At 51.9% G+C, this 18,143-nt stretch overlaps 1 protein-coding gene across 1 annotated transcript; it reads left to right on the top strand.

Annotated features, from left to right (window-relative positions):
- Positions 1–728: 728 nt before the first annotated feature.
- HMX1 (H6 family homeobox 1) lies at positions 729–4,986 on the top strand. Its single transcript, XM_035113589.2, is given in 3 exon segments — positions 729–1,415; positions 3,133–3,744; positions 3,747–4,986. Coding segments are annotated over 3 exon segments (1,032 nt in total). The 5' UTR covers positions 729–1,108; the 3' UTR covers positions 3,860–4,986.
- The last annotated feature ends 13,157 nt before the right edge of the window (positions 4,987–18,143 follow it).

An 18,143-nucleotide genomic window follows, 5' to 3' on the forward strand; every position in this document is an offset into this window, starting at 1 on the left:
TCCTCGGGCCGCCTCGACCTCTCTCGGCTCTAGTCGCTGGGAAGTGCCTTGCTTCCAGAAAACGGACGCGGCTCGGAAGCCTGTGGCGCTAGAGACCTGGGCGCAGGCCCGCGCGATGGGCTTTCATTCCTGTCTGCAGATCTCTCCGCGCTCCCCACGCGCGAAAAATTCGCTCTACGGGGAGAGGCGGCGGAGGCGGCTAGGTGCTAGAAGGCCAGGTAAGACGAGTGCCTCGGGCGGCACGGTTCATGGGGCAGGAGATGCCCATGTCGATCTTTCTTCCCCCTTGTTCCTGATGTCCATCTTCCCTCAGCGGGAGGGAGGTGGCATTCTGGGGTCCTCCTCAGGTGCCCACATATCTTGGGCCGCCCTGGCCACACGTCCGCGTTTCCAAGGCTACCTAAGGAAGCTTGCTGGAGCTCCGCAGACTCTTGCTGCAGCAGACCGCGGTGTCTCCCCTGGTCACGGGTAACGTGTGTGTGTGTGAGAGAGAGAGAGAGGGGGGGGGGAGGGTCCAAATAAGGAATGCAAAGGGGGAGCTTTGCCAGCAGCGCGCAGACTGCCGTTCTGGTCATCAGCATCCTTCCGTGCCAGAGGACGTGATTGGCTGCTCCGTCTGTCCTCTCCCTCCAGGCTAACCAATGGGAGTCCCGGATTCCGGCCTCCTTCCTTTCTCCCGGAGTTGCGGCCAGTGAGTCTCGCTTTCTGCGTTTTGATTTGCTCCCCAATTGACCTAAATAACGAGGCTGGCGAGGGCGAGGCGCCGAGCCCGGGGCTGCGCGCTCGCTCTCCGGTGGGCACTTCCCGGGCGCTCCCCTTGCTGCGCCGCTTGCAGGAATCCCGGCTGCCCGGCCGGCGCGTCCCATCGGAGAAGCTTGGCTCGCTGGCCGAGCGCGGGACTGTGGCTGGTTATCGCGCAGCCCCTGGCGCCTTGGATGGGGGCTTCCCTTCGCGCTGCCCAGGCAGGAAATGAGGGCCTATTGTGCTCGCGGATGAGGACTCCGTCGAAGGCGCCTCGCCTGGCCCAGTGAGCTGAGCGGGCGGCGTCCCTCGCCTTGGCAGCAGCCCGGAGCCCGGCCGCCGCGCTGGCTCTCGCCTCCCTTCGGCGATGCCCGACGAAGCCGCGGAAAGCGCGTCTCCCGCCTCGGCGGCCGCGCGCGTCTCCTCCTTTTTCATCGCGAATTTGCTGGCCGCCAAAGCCCAGGACAAGCAGAGGCCAGACGGCGCCGACGAGGAACGCCAAGCGCGGCGGGCGCGCGGCGGCGGCTTCGCAGGCAGCCATTGTTCGCTCGCCTGCTGCCCGTGCCAGGCTTCCCGCTTCGGGCTCGGGCTGCGCGGCTACCCGCTCCGGGAGAGCACCGTGGACTGGTACAGAAGAGCGCACGTGGCTTTCATAGGCTGCGCCAGTCCGGAAAGTAAGTGCCCGCCGCCGTCCGGGATCGCCGCAGCTCCCCTTCCCGGCCCCGGGCGCCCGGCCGCTCCCCAGGCCGCCGCAGGGGCGTCATCTAACCCAGGCTCAGCGGACGGAGATCACGCCGACCCCTGTTCCGGGAGTGGGTGGCTCGTCAGATTGCACGAGAGCATTTTTGAGAGGGACAGCCTCGCGGGGAGGGGGCAGGGGTCGTGGAGCTCCCCACTAAAGGAAGCCCAGCCGGTTTCAAGGCTAGTGAAGGCGGCTCTTGGAAGCGTATTGAGGCCCAAGCAACCCCCCTGTGATTCCCTAGACTTTCCGCTGGCGTTGGACGAAATACCCCCCTTAAAAAAATAAAAATAAACATTTAAAAAGAAAACCCTTTCCTGCCATGTGCTCCGCTGTTCTGAGAGGGTCGCGGGCCGGCCGACCTCCCTCTGCGGCCCCGCGAAGTGCAATTCCTTCCTGCCTCCTCTTCTGTCCTGCTCGCCCCATCGACCGCAGGCCCTGGCAGTGTCGGTGGGCCAGTCCTGTCCTTGGGGTGTCACACGAATTTGCTTAAGACATTATTAAGGCCTCTTGAGAGAGAGAGAAATATTTCTCGCAAAAGATTCGTTTTTACAACCAGGTCTTACTTTTGGAGACATAAAACGACATTTCTTTTCTGAAAACGGGAAATGTTTTTACAACCTATAGCTCGCCCCCGGATTTAAAAATCAGTCCACATACAAAATCCATTAAAGTTGAAAAATGTCCCCGATTAATTGAAAAAATCTGGTAATCTTGCATATATACATCCAGTCGTAACGAGCCGCCTCTTCCCTCAGTCCCTAGGGCAGCTCGGCCTACGGCCTAGTAAAACGCGGGCGCCGGCCTGCAGCACCGGAGCGCTTTTCTCGGAAGCAAGTATTGGAAAGCGTCTTCCGAGGAAAGCGCTTCGCGTTAGCTTGAAGAGACCACTTTGTCGCCGTCAACACTATTAGCGGGAAGAAACTTGGCTAAATCCAGATGTTTAGCTTTAACTGAGCTGGGTGCTTTGTCCCTAAAACAAACACAAACAAAGGCTTCGCTTTAACTTCAGGACGAGAGATGGAGGATTGTAAAAGGTACTTTGCGCGAGAGGGTAGGATTTGGGGTGTGCCACAAGCAGCGACGGTATTTGGGAACAACTTATTTGGCTTTTTGCAGTCTGTTTTCTAAAAACACACACACTTCGACTCGTTGTAGTTTCTATGTTGGGCCTTGTGGCGTGCAGCCCCATTCTCTGCACTTTAAACTGTTTCGGGGAGCCTCGTGATCTTCAGAACTTGGCGCTTGAATCTTGAACGCTTCTCCGAAGGCGGGCGGGCGGGCGTGTGGGCTGGGGTCTGCCCAAAGAGGCTGTCTGTCTCAGCACTCTGTTCCTTAGAGTTAACACAAATTTCTCCCGGGCTCCTGTAACATGGTAAAGAGGAAAACAAGAATAACGAGGGGAGAGAAACAGCCTCGGCAGTAAGTCCGATCGTTTTATAGCGTTGCGCGCCCGTGCATGTCCAGGTACCTAACAGGATCATTAGGTTTCAGCTGCCGGCACAAATTCGAGGTGAATTAATCGGCAGCACCGTTAGCACTTGAGCAAGGCTTGTTGGAGGGGGGTGGCCGAAGGTCAGAGCTCAGGATCCTTTCGTTGCATGCAGTCCCTGACCCGTCCCTGCTTCGCTTACCCTCTCCTCCTTTTTCAGCCAGCGACAGAGACTCTCCGGAGATCTCCGAGGAGGCATCACCCGGGAAGGAAGCAGCAGCTGCAGTAGGAGGCGGCGGCAGCGGCTGCTGCGAGAAAGTGGCCGCGGAGCTGAGCCCGGGCGCGAAAAGCGAGGACTTGGCGTGCAGCGGCGGCGCACAGGAAGGCGGTGGCGGCAGCCAGGGCAGCAGCAGCCTGGACGAGGAGCGCGCGGAGGAGTCGGAGGGCGGCGAGGCGCGCGGCGGTGGCGGGCGCAAGAAGAAGACGCGCACCGTCTTCAGCCGGAGCCAGGTCTTTCAGCTGGAGTCAACCTTCGACGTGAAGCGCTACCTGAGCAGCTCGGAGCGGGCCGGCCTGGCCGCCTCGCTACACCTCACCGAGACGCAGGTGAAGATCTGGTTCCAGAACCGCCGCAACAAGTGGAAGAGGCAGCTGGCGGCCGACCTGGAGGCCGCCAACCTCCCGCACACGGCGGCGCAAAGGATAGTCCGCGTGCCCATTTTGTACCATGAGAACTCGCTGGCGGGCGGTGCGCTGGGCTGCTTCACGCTGCCGCCTCCCGCGCACGCCTCCCCGCCGCTGGTCGCCGTCTCCGGCAGCGGCGTCGCCTACCCGCTGGCGACCTTCCCCGCGGCCTCGGCGCCCTTCCTCCGTTCGCAAGTGACTGGCCTCGTTTGATCCTCTCCCTCCTGGACACCGTTTTCCTTTCTGGGTCCCAAACTACTTGATTGGATGCTTTTGATTGTTTTAAAGGTGCAATAAACTTATATATTTTCCCCGGGCGTAAAAAAAAATTTTTTTTCAAGAAGCAAAGCAAAAAGTCTCTACTTGACCTCTGTTCCTCGCTCGGACTTCTCCTGAGCAAGAGCCTGCCAGGTTTGCGTCCAGGAATTCTGGAGACCATAGTTTGCGGGCTCAAGTCCTAGAGACACTTCTCCTTATACTTCGAAGATCTGCGGATGGGCTTCTCGCATTTCTTAATGGCGGCAATGTTGCGTAAGAAAAGAATGTAAAGATGTTTACTTTTCCAGCCACAATGCCAGGGACACAGGCCTCCTGCCTTTGTCCGCCCCCGGCAGCTCTTCCTCTGATCAAAAGTATAGTTGAAACACGTGATCTGTCGCATAGTTTATTGCCTTTTCATAGGATGAGGAAGATTGAGGGAAACTGAAGTATTGGCATTCAACAAGATAGTTTTTATCGCCCTCCCTCTGAAAGCTTTTCATTCGGTATCTTGTTTAGGAAAGGCTTTAGTTGGCCTACCTTGAAATTGATTGTCAATGGGTGTTTTGTATCTTTTAAAAAACAACAACCTGGAATTAATTGGATGCTAAAGAGATTTGCTTCCCAATTTGCAAATAATTATTGAATTTTGGGCCGGTTTTCATGAGGAAAAACCCCCTGCAAACTTCTCTTGCTGTAACATTTTAGATGTAAAATCCATATTTGGATTTATTTTCTGTGCCTCACACCCCAAAAATCAACATATATGAAGTATGCGCTATAATTATTCAATTGATTTTAATTTATGGTATAAAATGTTTTAAAATCCTCCTTAATAATTTTCATTCTTCAACCATTTCCCCAAGCGCCCCGTTATAATAGTTTATACTTCCCTTGACGTCATGTTATAGCCTAATTCCGTTTGAGTGGTTGAAAATGACCAATTTGCCAAAGCCTTTGATTTCCTTCAGTCATGTTCGAATATGTTTCCTGTGGAAAGCTGGATTGCGCATTCATGTGTCCTGTTCACAACATATTAGAGTAAAACTTCAGTTGATAACTTGTCTTTAGCGACTGTAATGCGGTATTATATGAAGTATTATGCATGCGTAAACTATGTTTCTTTAACCAATCTTTTTCTCTGCCTGAATATTTATGGAAGCAAGTCCAAGTCACAAAATCAATCCCAGTTTCGTCAGTTTGCTGTAGCAAATCTGATTTGGGGGTGGGGGAAGAGATGGAAGGAGAAATGAAGAAGGGATTTCGCCAGATAAGTTACTCTGGGATGTACCTCAAGCTGTAAACGTATGTATTATCATAGTACACTCAACTATAATTTAGTCTCTTAGCTCGGAGCTATTCCAGGCATAGAGATCGTGGAATATTGAGGGGTTGGGTGCCCTCTTTTTAAAAAACAAACTAATTTTTAGTGTTATTTTGAACAAGCTAACCATTTATGATTAGACGCGAATGTTGAAATAGCCAGTGAGGAGGAAACACCCTGAAGCCTGTAAAGCTTGAAGGATAAATTTTGTAAACATAAATCTTTTCCAATTTTTGAAGCCTACTTGCAATTATGAATTAATGATTCTAGGATCAAAATTGGCAGCTAAACATGAAAAAAATAGAGGGGGGAACGATTTTTGTTGGTAGTTCAGCTAGTATTTTGAGAAGCATATTTACAAAAGGAAGTAATTGTTCGCTATTCAAACCAGTTTTAATCTGCATAACAGTAATGCAGTCTTTATATTAAAATGCCCACTCATTTTTATGCAACTGAATCTGAAAGCAGTGTTCTAGTTACAAGTAGGTAGCCGTGTTGGTCTGACATAGTCGAAACAAAATTAAAAAATTCCTTCCAGTAGCACCTTAGAGACCAACTAAGTTTGTCATTGGTATGAGCTTTCGTGTGTGCATGCACACAAAAGCTCATACCAATGACAAACTTAGTTGGTCTCCAAGGTGCTACTGGAAGGAATTTTTTTTTATTTTGTTAAAGCAGTGTGTCTGTCACTGAACAAGCTGCCTTCGCAGAGGGGCTTTGAAATCGTTGTCTGCTCGGACAGAGCGCAATATCACATGCTCCAAAGTATTATTGTTTATACAACAGGCAGAATATATTGAGTGTCTGTCTTGTCCCAAGCTATTAGGGTGTGATTCTGCAGTCGTGCGTCGGAGGGTCTTTCATGCCTTCCGCGCTGTGATTACAACACCAACAGGATCCAAGATGGCTCATTAGGCCTATCTTTCAGATACTGTAATTTAAATGGAATTTGTTTAAGGTTGCAGGTTTAGGCTACCTGGAAGTAAATCCCACTGAACTATGTAGGATTTACTTTCCAACAAATTCAATTCGAGTTTTTTGTTCCAGTTAGACCCCAGCCTCCCCCCCCCCTGCCCTTGATCCACGTGTTTACAGGTACCCAAGAAAACACAAAAAGTAGCTCCCTGACCACCATAACTGGTTTCCCAAAAATCTTTAAGTGTAAAAAGGACACTTCGCTGCAGGCATATCAACCCGGAAGGACCCTGCCCCCTTATCTTGATGCACCGGACCTCTTTCCTCCCTTTTTCTGCTCTTCCCTAGAAAACGCGATTGATCGGGGGTTATTCTCCAACATGTTTTTTAAGGCGACAAACTGGCAGCTAAAAATGTCTTCTTGCTGCTGCTGCTTCTCTCTCTCTCTCTCTCTCTCTTTTTAAAAGGCATTCTGAATATTTCAATAAACATTTGTTCATGTATGCTAATCTTGCAATCTGTGATCGTGGCTTCTCCTTTTTAAAGGTTTCTCAGTAGGAGTTCAAACGAGCTCACTTAGGCGCAGTGCTAAGTGCGGAAAAGCTCCCATTCCGTTCAGTCGGGCTTACTCACAAATTCGTGAGCACGGGATCGAACACTTGATTTGGGAACGAGTTTGTTCCCTGGGTAAATATCCTTGGTTGGGAACTGTGGGGCCCTAGAGGCTGCTGTTCTCTGCACCGCTTCTCAGGACGAGAGCCATTCGCCGGAGAGGCGCTTCGGCTTCTGCGTGCGCCTGGTCCTGAAAGTTTGATTTTGCATTTTTGCCGGGCGAATGCTGGAGGCAGGGGAAGACTCATAACACAGCATCGTGAATTTCACTGCCATTTCGATTTCCAAGAAGAATCAGTTTATATGCGTTAAGCTGCTTCCTCGAAAGTGAGGAAAGAGGTGAAAATAACATGCCTCCCCCGTTTGTTTTTGTTTTTTTAATTAAAACCTAGTGCAGGAGTCACACAATTAAATTGCAAAATTCCGTGCACTGTCCGTATTTGGAAAAATAAAGATACCCGAAGGCTTTATAAACTAAACAGTATAAGATACAGCAAAGTAATACATGATTATTTTTAGTATAACTTACGGAGAAAAAAACAAAAGCATGTCAAAGAAAAGTTTAAGTTGCATATGTACAACTTTATGCTTGGATATAGGTGTCGCGTATGTAAGAGGGAAGACTCTTAATCCTAATCACTCTTAATCCTAAAGGCAGACACAAATCTATATGTGTTTAATCGGAAGAAAGTCAGATTTGAATCCAATGACCTTTCCTCTCAAATATGTGTACCGTACATAGAATCGCATCTGGGGAAGTGACAAATCGTTTAGGTAAAGTGCTTTGAATACTAAACAAGAGAAGAAGAGTTGCATAGATATAAAATTATTAACTACTATTGCTATTGCGTAAATACGACGGATTTCAATGGAAAGTATTAAGCAAAGACAAAACCCTCGACAGTTGTAAGTCTCTGTGATCTTGTCAGGACTTGCTTCTAAGAAGGCCTGTACAGGATTGCATAGCTAAGTAAAGCCACCTCTTAGAGAGACTATGCGCGCTGGGGCGTCCTTAAAGGGAATCGCTGCTGCAACAATTCGCACCGAGGCCCAGGAGCTCCCGGAGATCCTCCGACTTGCGTGAAAACATCTGCTTTGGTTTCGGGCCCAAACTAGCAGGGAACCCATAGACACAAATGCGGAGCCATTAAATAAGTGCGCCTCAGCAGGATCCCTATCCCCTTATCCCACTGATCCGCTTGTCTTGCCACCCCTGGCAAGGGATGAGGCCACCTCGCCCGCCTGAGCCCTTGGTTCGCTCTGCCTCAATAGGTCTCTGCAGCGCTCAGTTGCGGGGGGCAGGGAGGAACTAGTGGCTGGAGACTGGACTGTCCCTCTTCTACGAATATGGACCAGGAGGCACCGGCGACGGTCCCTATTGGAAGGTAAATTCTTGGGCAAAGAAAGAGGTGCATGAATCCTGACAGTGGAAGGGACAGACCGTCGGCTGCACTTGAAAGAGGGGCGATGAAGAAACATTGCTATTTACAGGACGACACTTGGAGATCAGCGGCGTTGCTTCCAGAGCCGGACTCACCTGAACCCAACAAATTGTCAGGAAGGCAAGTTAAGATTACAGTGGTACCTCGGGTTAAGAACTTAATTCGTTCTGGAGCTCCGTTCTTAACCTGAAACTGTTCTTAACCCGAGGTACTATTTCTGGGTTAGTGGAGTCTGTAACACGAAGCGTCTGTAACCTGAAGGGTCTGTAACCCGAGGTGCCACTGTAATTAGGATAAAGATGAGGGGTGGCGTTGCGTATCCCTAACCCTCACCTCCTACAAAGCTCGCCGTTACAGAAAGAAGCAAGCAGTTCAAGCCTTTGCCTGCGTCCTAGGAGGCAGAGCCCACTGAACGGATTTGCAGGTGTTTAAATTGTCGCCTAATTTAGCCATAAACACTGGAACAACTAACCTCCCAACCTTAGGAGAACATTTTGGGTGTGGAAAAAATAATCAAGAGTGTTCCTTCCCCTCTTGATTACTCCTCTGAGTAATGTTTCCACTCCTGCGTAAAGGATACTTCCGCCCTTGAGCATGTGACATGTCTAGTTCTCACTAAAGGGACACTGAGGTCCAGCTCCAAGGGCCTTCTGGCTGTTCCCTCACTGAGAGAAGTGAAGTTACAGGGAACCAGGCAGAGGGCCTTCTCGGTAGTGGCGCTCTCCTTGTGGAATGCCCTTCCATCAGAAGTTTTTAATGCTTGATTTTGTATTGTGTTTTTGTATGTGTAGGAAGCCGCCTAGAGTGGCTGGGTGGGTATAAATAATATTATATTTTTTATTAAACAGCTGCTCCGCTCCAAAACAAAGTGCCTTCCAAGTGTCAAGAGGGAGCGGGGCAGGCAAAACGGAGGGAAGGGGCAGGGGAAAGGAGCCCCATGCCGCTCAGGCTGCTCGGAAGGAACTGGTGGTGAAGTAAGCTCTCCTCAAAGAAGGGCCCGTCTATTGCAGGTACAGTGGTACCTCAGTTTACAAACACAATTGGTTCCGGAAGTCTGTACTTAACCTGAAGGGTACTTAACCTGAAGCGGACTTTCCCATTGAAAGTAACCGAGGCGTACTTAAACCGAGGTATGACTGTAAATCTGTGCCGAGACCAGCTGCAGCTTGCGCACAATCCAGTGACTAGTTGGCTCGGCTCGGATCCTGCTTCCAGGCGCATGGGGCCTCTGCCTAACGAGACCCTCTTAACTAGACTTGCGCGGGAAGAAGTGCTATTGATTTCCACGTGGCGCGTCGGTCATTTGAAGCACATTCCGTTGAAATAAAATGCCATACGATATTTCTTCTGTTTATTGCGTTCATATCCCAGCTTTTTCTCTAGGGAGCTCAAGGTGGTGCACATGCTTCTTCCCCTCATAGTTTAAATCAGCGAGCGCAACCCTGTGAGGTTGGCTGAGTGGGAATTTGAAGCCTGGTCTCCCAGGTCCTAATCCGACATTCTAACGGTAACCACTACGCCACACTGCAAACTCTGCTACGTCTACCCGAGTCCCCCACGGAGAAGCACTGCATGTTTGTCTCTCCCATTTGTAGCCCCCTTCCCAGTAAAGACCACCATCCCCAAGTGGCTCACGTGATGGTACCTAATGGCTCTTTCTTTCTTTCTTTCTTTCTTTCTTTCTTTCTTTCTTTCTTTCTTTCTTTCTTTCTTTCTTTCTTTCTTTCTTTCTTTCTTTCTTTCTTTCTTTCTTTCTTTCTTTCTTTCTTTCCCTAAGGTTAAAAACCAACCATCCAGCTGGCAAACCGGCTTATACTGCTACAGCCAAGTGCCGAGAGAGGGGCAATTGTTCAAGCCTGCCTTTCCCTTTCCGCCCTTTGCCTCCAAAACAGAGCATGCGCTGGTGCAATATTTATTATTTATTATTATTATTTATTATTATTAAATATTTATGCCGCTCTGTACCCGGAGGTCTCAGGGCGGTTACAACATAAAATCACACCATAAAATAACACAAAATGCATAATAAAAACAACAACAGCCAAAAGCCCCACCCCAATAGAAATGCTTCTTTTTCATCATCAATTTGGTGTCAAATGGCTTACAACCTAAACCTATAGAATGAGCAGGTATCCTCTGCACGCTTACTTTAGAAGCAGGCATGTCCAAAGTCCGTTTCGGGGGCCTAATCCGGCCCGCCAGTCGGTTTAATCCGCCCCATGGCAGTCAATTTCCTAAAAAATCCTTAAAAAAAAAACCTCAAGAACTTCAATCCTAAAAAAAAAGCTCAACAAGTTTGGGGCAAAATCATAAAAAGGTCAACTTCAATCCTAAAAAAAGTCAACAACTTTGGTCGGCCCTCGTGGCCCTTCACTTCATCAAATCTGGCCCTCTTCGAAAAAAGTTTGCACACCACTGGAGAGGAAGAGCAACTGAGCAAGCTTGTTTCCGATTGAAGGTACAGTATTGAGATGAGGTCCGGTGGTGACCCAACAACGCAGCCCACAGCAACTGTCCGTGTCATCTTCGGGATTCGCTTTTGAAATCCGAATAGGACGTGAGCTGAGTCATATTGGACAAGTTATTGGTGCCAAGGCCAGTAGCCAGATCCAAAAACCAGTTCGGAGAGGGTGGACTTCTTGTCCCGAGACTGGTTTTCTGGAGCACGTGCTCGACACAACAATAGCGCAGAGTAGTGGATTTATTCTGCTTGGTGAGGAGCTTCAAGGGGTTGGACTAGATGACCCCCGGGGTCCCTTTCCAACTCAACAATTCGATTATTCTTTTCGTTGTTCTGCCATACTTCCTCCAGCACTACTACCTTAGGCTGGGGGGCTACAGCACACACACACTCACATTGTGGCACGAAAAGTCACGGGATTTCAGCGGGAAGTTACCGTCTTATCAGAAATGAAGCCGAGCGACTACCTTGAAGGCTTTGCAAACAGTTGAAGGTGGCATTGGTATGCCTGCGCCCACAGCGTCAGGATCACAAATATCACTGAATGCGCAAGTAAAAGAGGTCTCGAGTCACGCAGAGGAGGCAGGATTCCTTCCTTGTATGGAAGCTGATTTGGGGCTCTGTAGTCAATCACCCTCTCCTTCCCCCCCCCCCCCTCTAAGGCCATGCTACCCTGAACACGCAGATCTTGTCTGATCACCCTCTACTTTTGAAGGTTGTTGTTTAGTCGTTTAGTCGTGTCCGACTCTTTGTGACCCCATGGACCAGAGCACGCCAGGCACCCCTGTCTTCCACTGCCTCCCGCAGTTTGGTCAGACTCATGTTCGTAGCTTCGAGAACACTGTCCAACCATCTCGTCCTCTGTCGTCCCCTTCTCCTTGTGCCCTCAATCTTTCCCAACATCAGGGTCTTTTCCAGGGAGTCGGTAGAGACTATTTATTTGCGTTTGCTATTTTTGACTTTCTGTGCTGCTGCTCGGACCAGGGCTGCAAACAGATGGAGGCGTTGGGAGTAGAATGGGGGCAGCTTTGCACCCCCGATCCAAAACTCAGCAGTAACACACACACACACACACACACCCCTCCACCCTCAAAGGCTGCACTCCTGAACTCGGGCCACATCATTGCCGTCCAGTAAGATTTGAGCCTCCTTTCTCCGGGCAGCATTTCAGCCAATTTAAGCCGGCTTCCCTACTTGCAGGGAACTAATGGGTTTCCTTCTTGCCTTTTTTAAGTGAACGTGTTTGAGCGATGGGACGGAGGAGAGGCATTTGGGTAGAAGCGACGCTACTCTCGACCTGTTAAGCCAGGAAGGTGCCATATACGTATATTTGGTCAAGATGCTGCGTGTGGCCTTCCTCATGCTTCAAGCAATTCCCCTCCAAGCAGGTTTTCACCAACAGCCCAAGCATTCCGGGGCCGCTGAAAATGCCCAGTTCTCCGTTCCCATTGGGCTGTTTTGATCCCCCTCCCTTTCGGTGTGCGCCTCCAAAAGCAGGGACAGGAGTTGTTAGACTTCAGTTCCCATCAGCCCCAGCCAGCATGGCCAACGACAATGGATGATGGGAGTCGTAGTCCGACAAGATATGCAGGTGAGTTGACTACCCCTGCCTTTTGTTACCTCCGCCGGTGCCGCCTTTTCTCCATCAGCATCCACACTCGGAGAAAGAATTGCGATTTGTTTAGGGCTCCGATAGGTAAGCGTTGCCATCCGCTTTGACCTCAAGGCTCTCTTTACTCCACTAAAGGAGGCTGGTACAGTACCAACCGAATTACACTGAAAAATTACACTGTATCTGAAGAAGTGTGCATGCACACGAAAGCTCATATCCATGACAAAATTAGTTGGTCTCTAAGGTGCCAACCTAGCAGTTCGAAAGCATGTCAAAATGCAAGTAGATAAATAGGAACCGCTACAGCGGGAAGGTAAACGGCGTTTCCGTGTGCTGCTCTGGTTCGCCAGAAGCGGCTTTGTCATGCTGGCCACATGACCTGGAAGCTATACGCCGGCTCCCTCGGCCAATAATGCCAGATGAGCGCGCAACCCCAGAGTCGGTCACGACTGGACCTAATGGTCAGGGGTCCCCTTTACCTTTAAGGTGCTATTGGAAGGATTTTTTTATTTTGTTTTGACTGCATCAGACCAACACGGCTACCTACCTGTATCGAATTACACTCAGTTACTGCGGGTTTAGTCTTTAGCGGTGCGGTGGTAGCGCTGCAAAAATTACCTGGCCATTTCTTTTTGGATAACGTTTGCTTTCTTTAAAAACAAGATATGTTGGGAGAGGGAGATCTTTTAGCTCCCTCCGCCCAAGCTGGATTCATATCCAAAGCCAAACAGTTTCAGGTGCAGGATTTACAAACCTCACTCATAAATGCATAATATGTCCGGGACCCCGAACACGAATTGGGTTCGTTATGTATTTTGTTATTGCAGGTATATCCCAACTTTATCTCCAAAGAGCTCAAGGTGGGGCCCCTTTCCTCATTTAATCCCCACAACAACCCTGTGAGGTAGGTTAGGCTGAGAGGCAGTGACGGAGAGGGGCTCGCTCTGAACCATGATCTTAAAGGTCCTATTCCGACACTTTAACCACTACACCACGTGGGCTTAGGTTTCAGTTTATACAAGAACCAAACCCAAACCCAAATCTGTTTTCAAAACACTTTGTCCGTAATACTGTACACATAGGCGTTGCTGCAATCCCACTGGAGACAATGAGAAGAATCGGGTCGACATTGAGCAATGAAGGCGGCTGACTCTCCGCATCTCCTTGCTAAGTAGACTGTGCGGAGCAAGGCGAGTTACACACGCCTTAATCTCGATGCCTTGCTAGGGTTGGTCCTTTTTGCCCATTGGAAAATGGGCGGTGGGTGCGCGCGCGCGCGCCTCTGGATCGGTTTGTGAAGTCGCCGTGTGACTGTATTCTAAAGCTTCCTTTTTCAAAGAACAGCGTCAGCCTCCACCACAATTGTTGCCCCAGGTTGGAAGATGCACATCCATCCCATCCAGACTCAATTATCTTTCACGGGATGTCAGCAACTCTAATATAAACCGAGAAGAGTCTTGCGGCACCTGAAAGACTAAGGAATTTATTACGGCACGAACTTCTTGTTGCTTTTGCTGCACGGAAATAGCTTGGCAGGGAACTGTTCTCCTCTAAGCGCTCCTCGCTGCTGGCCAGAGTCTGACCTGTCTTCAGCCTCTTCCCCTGTTTCGCCGAGGATCTTCTCTGAAACTCTGGCAGGGCTTATCTGCAGCCGGAGCCCTAGCTATTCAGTGGCTGATTCCAAGGAGCTTCCTCGTGGTCGCCAGCGCAGGGGTGCCGCTGCTCTTGGCGCCCTCCAGGCTCTCTATAGCACAGGCGCGCGCGCTTGTCCCTGCCACTCCCTGGTAAGAAGCGCGGCTCCGCTACAGCGCAGGCGCCTCTGCCCGAGCCCCACATCCCAGGCGGACCCTTACCAGGGATCAGGGACGGGCCGATTATTGCTTTGGGGTTGGAAGGCGCGATCTCGCAGCAAGGAAGCATCAGCAAGGGAAAAAGGGAACCTGCTCCCGCCTTGGGGCTGTCCGGGAAGCGAAGACCGGCCCTCCTGTCCCGGGAGATTCGCAGTCTCACGGAAGCCGGCGGGGGTCGCCTCGGAGTCCGCGTCCCTCGGCCCAAACCCCGCCGCCCGTCTGGCTTGCGCAACTATGGCGCATGTCCAGAAAGCTAGCATAGAACAGCCCTCTGCCAAAGGGTGTCTGTCTTTGCTCGCTGGCTGGATCCTGCATCCAAAACTTGGAGCGGGTGCTGTTCCAGAGGTCAGGGGTGTCTTTTCCAGGGATCGCTCAACTGTGACCTGAACGTTCCTTCTTCCACCACGAGCCCCCCTCCCCTTCCTAACCTTAGGACCGGGGGCCAAATACGACCCTGTCTCAGGCGGACATCCCGTACCTTCCCCTGCCTCAGGCCTTCGCTCGCCACGTCCGCGCCTCCTCCTCTGGCGGGGAGACGGGAGGGACGGCAGCCGGGGCCTCGCCTTTCCTTCAAGCTGCCGTTGAGACCTCCAGGATGTCTTTTTTTAAACAAGCCGTCTGAAGCGCGGGGTGTTGAGCAACGTGATAGAGCGCAAACGAGGCCAGCCAGACGGGCCGCTGGCGCAAGGCAGCGCAGCAGGCGCCGTTTCCTTTCCTTCGGGTCCCCGGTCAGATCCGAGCACAAGGGTTCTGGAGCTGCAGCTCCCTGCCACCCCCGTGCGATCCCCGCCCCTTCCTCTCGCCCTCTTGGCCGCCAACCCAATCGCCAGCGCCTGGCAGCTGTTCCCCCCCCCCCGGTCGCCGTCCGAGATTCCGCTCCGCTGCTGGGAAAGCCTCGCCGCCGACGGATGGTGCAGCCCGGAGGGGGCTTTGGAGCCCAAGGCTTCGGGGACCCGGGGGAAGCGCAGAGCTCCGGCCAGGGAACCGTCAGCTGAGCTGCATCCCCGGCCGCGGCTGCCCTTCGCCACCCACCAACAATATCCCGAAGCGGAACCTCGAGCGGGAGCGCTTCCCCCAGCAGGCTGAAGAGGACTGGAGGGAGCGCGCCGGCCCTGTAGGGACAGAGGCAGCCTGGAAGGGGAGCTCCGGTACCGCAGGGGGCCGAGGAGGAGCCGGGCGGGGGCCGGAGGGCTCTTCCGCCATAGCCGAGAAAGAGATTCCGTCAGGTGGGACTCCCCAATTGCTTCCTTTGCGCACTAGCGCTTACATTGCGCGTCCTTTATTGGCTCGGGGATTGGAAAGGGGCACGTGCGTTCCAAACCGTACTGGGGCGACTGAGTCCGAGGGAGGGAGGCGTTGCTGGGGTAGGCAGGCCTTACAAGGAAAGGTAAGCGCTGCCCGCAGAACCGCCAGCCTTCGCTTCCAATGCCTGCGCTCCATGCTGGAGGGGAGGCGCTTTCCACGCTGCCAGGGAGGGCTGGAAAGGCTCTCCTGCCTGAAGCCCTGGAGGACGGATGCTAGTCCGGGTAGGCAAGACCCTATCCTGCGCCTGTGGTCCTGAAGCGGCAGACTTTCCCCTTCGCCGCGCTCTCTCTGCTGTGTTTTGGAAAGGTGTGCCCGCGTCCCGTCCACTTCGCCTTCCGGCGCGCGCTCATGCCTTCTTCTGCGTCCCCACTCGAGGCCGAGGGCCTCTGCAGCCGGGCCCTGGAGCCCTCCTAGCGAGAACTGAACTGGAGCTGCGGTCGCGCGCCGACGGAGGCCTCCAGAAAGAGGATCCACCAGCCAGATCCTCCAGGTGGAGGTCGCCTCGGACGCCCAGAGAGAGACAGAGACAGAGACAGAGAGAGAGAACCCCCCACTATGCCCCCCTTTCTTCCTCCACCCATACTTCTCTATTTAATCTAGCCAAGGAGATCTACACACCAAAGCCCCCATCTCACCTACAGGTCATATGCTGGACCAATCAGGAGCCTAACCAAGGTGGCATCCTGACCAATTCAAGCCTCAGCTGATCCTGGGCTTCATTCTTGTAGGTGTTGGGCCCTGTATGTTTTTGGCTAATTTGGCTTCCCAAACTTGTATTGGTGTAAGGATGCGGCCTGAGTGTCAATGCCCTTTCCTTGACTGCTTCCTTGGATCTTGATCTGGGCCTGACTTGTGACTGCACACCTACCTCTGGTCGATCTGGTCCTTGGCCAGCAGTTCTGGAATGCAATGCCTGCATCTGGGGCCCAAACAACTGCTTCTGGCTCACCTGAATGGATGGGTGGCTCCTCTAGGTCAGTGTTTTTCAACCACTGTTCCGCGGCACACAAGGGCGTACCCACCATGCGGCAAGTTAGGGCAGCTGCCCTACTCTAGAAGCAGGGCTGGTGGGCAGAGGCGGAGCACAGCCCGGCGGAGCGCGAGTTCGCCATTCCCGCCGCACCGCGCCGCACCCTCCCTCCAGCTCCCCGGCGCGCCCTCAGGCAAGGCCAAGCGCGGCGGGGAACCAGGGAGCGCGGCGCGGTGGGCGGGAACGCTGAACTCGCGCTCCGCTGGGCTGGGCTCCGCCTCCGCCCACCAGCCCTGCTTCTAGGGAGGGGCACAGCCCGGCGGAGCGCGAGTTCGCTGTTCCCGCCCACTTTGTGGCCCCTCCCCTTCCGTGCCTTGGCCCCTCCCCTTGCCCCCCCCTAGTTTTGATCCTGGGTACGCCCATGGCGGCACACCAGTGTGACGTGAGATGTTGCCTGGTGTGCCGTGGGAGAATTACTTTATATATAGTCAATATAGGCACAGAGTTAATTTTTTTAACATTTTCTAATGGTGGTGTGCCTCGTGATTTTTTTCATGAAACAAGTGTGCCTTTGCCCATAAAAGGTTGAAAAACACTGCTCTAGGTCACAAAACTGACTTCCCTGGAGCATGGCCCATGCCTGCACTGTTCTTATTGCTGAAAAGGAGGAGTAGAGCAGGACTGAGCCAGGCTGGCTATCAGTGGCAGAATGGAGAGCAGTTCCTCCTCACACTCATTTGTGGCACTTTTGAACACAAAGAACATGTGGGCATTCAAGGAAGGATTGTGCTGCCATGTCATGTTATAATTTAGTGGCCCAGACTAAAGGGGAGTCTGAGAGCTGGGCTGGTGGCCCTCCCCACCACTTTTTGTGGGGGAGGGGAGAGAAAAAAATTGTGTTTGTGTTTGTTTGTTTGTTTGTTTAAATAGAGCTAGTGGAGGAAAGCGGAGGGGGAAATTACTATGGCAGAATTTGGGGGAAATGAATTTTTGGAAAGGAAATAATTGTTTGTAATGGGATACATTCCTTGGAGCAGTGTTTCCCAACCTTGGGTCTCCAACTGTTTTTGGACCACAACTCCCATCATCCCTAGTTAGCAAGACCAGTGGTCAGGGATGATGGGAATTTTAGTCCAAAAACAGCTGGAGATCCAAGGTTGGGAAACACTGCCTTGGAGAGTTTGAGCGCCTAAAGGCAAGACTGAAGGGAGGCCAGGGAGGAGGAAGAGGACATTGGCCCTGTGCAGACACTACTTTTGGGTAGGGCAGAACCATGCACAGACCCCCGTGGGACCCCACTTTTAGACCTCGTTTCACTTTGGTGAAATGAATGTTGCCGCAGCAAATGTGAAAGACACAAGAGCCACTTGGCTTTGCAGCTTAGCCCCTCGACTCTTTCTGGTACACAGTTTGCTGCCTTGGTGAACTAGCCACTGGCCCCCATCTAGTCCAGCGTTCTGTTTCCAGTTGTGCACAGTGCTTTGGGCAGCTCACTAGCAGGGTTTGTTGCCTACAAGGTTAGTCTTTTGAAGCAAAAGCAACAGAGTCTTGCAGTAACCTGCAAGATTTACACCAGTCATCCCCAAACTGCGGCCCTCCAGATGTTTTGGCCTATAACTCCCATGATCCCTAGCTAACAAGACCAGTGGTCGGGGGAGATGGGAAATGTAGTCCAAAACATCTGGAGGGCCGAAGTTTGGGGGTGCCTGATTTACACCTGTTATAAGAATTTTGAGGTCATATATATAATAATTGTTCATGGAGCATGTACATGAATGTACAGGAGCATGTCTGGGGC

This window comes from Zootoca vivipara, chromosome 9, assembly GCF_963506605.1.
Source record: "Zootoca vivipara chromosome 9, rZooViv1.1, whole genome shotgun sequence".
NCBI classification, from domain to species: Eukaryota; Metazoa; Chordata; class Lepidosauria; order Squamata; family Lacertidae; genus Zootoca; species Zootoca vivipara.